This window comes from Mandrillus leucophaeus, unplaced genomic scaffold (assembly GCF_000951045.1).
Source record: "Mandrillus leucophaeus isolate KB7577 unplaced genomic scaffold, Mleu.le_1.0 Scaffold463, whole genome shotgun sequence".
In the NCBI taxonomy this organism is placed as follows: domain Eukaryota; kingdom Metazoa; phylum Chordata; class Mammalia; order Primates; family Cercopithecidae; genus Mandrillus; species Mandrillus leucophaeus.
The window spans coordinates 771,524-774,081 of record NW_012104954.1 but is presented as its reverse complement, the minus strand read 5'-3'; the positions used below and the strand labels follow the sequence as shown (position 1 = coordinate 774,081).

The window sequence follows — 2,558 nt, the reverse complement described above, 5'->3', positions numbered from 1 at the left end:
ATCTTGCAGGGAGTGGGGGTGGGCTGAAGGCAGCAACCAAGAGAGGGAGTTTGGGGACTCCAAATCCAAAAGCCTGAGTTTAGTGGAAGCGGGGCTACCTGGTTCAGGTGACTTAGAATGTGTACAGAAGAAGGGACTGCGAGTACAGGGCCTGAATCCAGGTGGAAGTCGGGGACGCAGTGATGCGGGGACCCGTGTCCTGGGACAGGGGTGATATTTGACCCTCTAGTTCCCCATTAGGCTGGGTCTTCGAAGCTGCGTCTCAGTTTCCCTTTTATTTCCCCTTTTTCCCACCGGCCAACGCAGGCGGGGCCCCAGAGACCGTGAAGCAGAGCTTGCAAAGTGACCGGGTCCACCGAATTCCCCACGCTGAGTGTTCGGCCACAGTCCTTCGGGACTACAATTCCCAGAAGGGCGCACGGCAGCGGCGTCGGCGTCGGCTGCGTAAGCGTCCACGGCCGTGGGAGCGACAGGGGCGTGTTCTGCCCGCGGATTGGCCGGAAACAGGCGCCGCTGCAACGCCCGCGGAAAACGCGCGCCGAGACCCGCTCCCGCAGTGTTAGTTCTTGCAGCTGGTGGCGGCGGCCGAGGCGGCATGGATCTCAGCGAGCTGGAGAGAGACAACACGGGCCGCTGTCGCCTGAGTTCGCCTGTGCCCGCGGCGTGCCACAAGGAGCCTTGCGTCCTGGGCGTCGATGAGGCGGGCAGGGGCCCCGTCCTGGGTGCGCACCTAGGGCCAGGGAGGGGAGGGGCGTGGTACGGGGGATGCGGGAAACAGGAGTCGGGATTGCACCGCACCAGGGGAGGGGATGTGGTCGTGGTGATGGCACCCAAAGAAGCAGTGATGGTAGAACAGGGATGGATGGCAACTTTCACGGGCTCAGTGATTGGACCCCGGCTGCGAGAAAACTGACACCCCTTCTCCCCAGGCCCCATGGTCTACGCCATCTGTTATTGTCCCCTGTCCCACCTGGCAGATCTGGAGGCCCTGAAAGTGGCAGGTAAGCCCGAGGTGTGCGTCTGGGGAAGGGATTCCTGAGTATGTGCAGGGGCAGGTGAGAACTGAAAGGGGAGGACAGGAACTGGGAGAAGCAGCTGTTCCCCTTCTCTTCCAAACCTTCCAGACTCAAAGACCCTATTGGAGAGCGAGCGGGAAAGGCTCTTTGCAAAAATGGAGGAGAACAGGGACTTTGTCGGCTGGGCGCTGGACGTGCTATCTCCAAACCTCATCTCTACCAGCATGCTTGGGCGGTGAGGGGTACCCGGGGGCGGCTGTGGGAGAGGGGCAGCCAGCATGGGCTGACTGGGCTTTCTTCCTAGAATGAGGTTAACTGGGCTCTGTTCCCCACCACAGAGTCAAATACAACCTGAACTCCCTGTCACATGATACAGCCACTGGGCTTATACAGTATGCATTGGACCAGGGCGTGAACGTCACCCAGGTGAGTTAAGTGTTGAGTTGTCCCCATTTGGTCATCGCAGGATAAACTGGCGACAAAACAGGAGTTCTAGACTGCAGTGAGCCATGATCATGCCACAGCACTCCATCTTGGGTGACAAAGAAAGACCCCCCCAACCCAAAAATAAAAATGGAGGCCAGGCCCAGTGGCTCACGCCTATAATCGCAGCACTTTGGGAGGCCGCAGCGGGTAGATCACCGGAGGTCAAGAGTTCGAGACCAGCCTGACCAACATGGTGAAACCCCGTCTCTACTAAAAATACAAAAATTAGCTGGACGTGGTGGTGGGCGCCTGTAATCCTAGCTACTCAGGAGGCTGAAGCAGGAGAATCGCTTGAACCCAGGAGGCAGAAGTTGCAGTGAGCCAAGATTGTGCCATTGCACTCCAACCTGGGCAACAGAGTGAGACTCTGTCTCAAAAAATAATAATAAATAAAAATAAACTAAAAATGGGAGGCTAGGCACAGTGGCTCAAGGCTGTAATCCCAGTGCTTTGGGAGGCTGAGGCGGGCAAATCACCTAAGGTCAGGAGTTGAAGACCATCCTGGCCAACATGATGAAACCCCGTCTCTACTGAAATCGCTTGAACCCGGGAGGCGGAGGTTGTAGTGAGCTGAGATCATGCCATTGCACTCCAGCCTGGGGGACACAGCAAAAAATAAAAATAAAAGAAGTAAATGTGGGCAAAAACGTGCAGTGGGCAGATTCAGCATCAGATACGTCTGGAGTGCCTCAGGCATATTCCTTGCTACTGTTGATTTCGTGCTCCTGTTTCTGCCCTAAATGTGTGCCACACTGAGGACCACAGTGTAGCCCCTAGTCCCATCTCCATCTAATCTCTCCCTCATCCTAAAGGCTCAGTCTGCAGAACAAATCCCACATGTGTCTCCCTGCTACCTCTGTCCTAGCCCAGGACACCCCCCACACCCTGGACACCTGCTAAGCATCGTCTCTCATCCCCCACCCTCCTGTCCCCTCCAATCTGTTCCCCATGCAGCAACAGAAGGTAGTCTTTTTGAAATGCACATCTCCTGTGGCTCACACATGTAATCTCAGCACTTTGGGAGGCCCAGACGGGCGGATCACGAGGTCAGGAGAT

At 56.5% G+C, this 2,558-nt stretch overlaps 1 protein-coding gene across 5 annotated transcripts in view; it reads left to right on the top strand.

Annotated features, from left to right (window-relative positions):
* Positions 1–483: 483 nt before the first annotated feature.
* RNASEH2A (ribonuclease H2, subunit A) overlaps positions 484–2,558 on the top strand; it is a 13,377-nt gene continuing 11,302 nt past the window's right edge. For 4 of the 5 annotated variants that reach the window (XM_011994921.1, XM_011994919.1, XM_011994918.1 and 1 more), the window contains exons 1-4: positions 484–722; positions 930–1,001; positions 1,125–1,251; positions 1,355–1,442. In XM_011994921.1, the coding sequence (XP_011850311.1) occupies positions 596–722; positions 930–1,001; positions 1,125–1,251; positions 1,355–1,442 (414 nt within the window). In that variant the 5' untranslated portion in view covers positions 484–595. The remainder of the gene's footprint in view (positions 723–929; positions 1,002–1,124; positions 1,252–1,354; positions 1,443–2,558) is intronic. The other variant, XM_011994922.1, reaches the window with a different exon arrangement.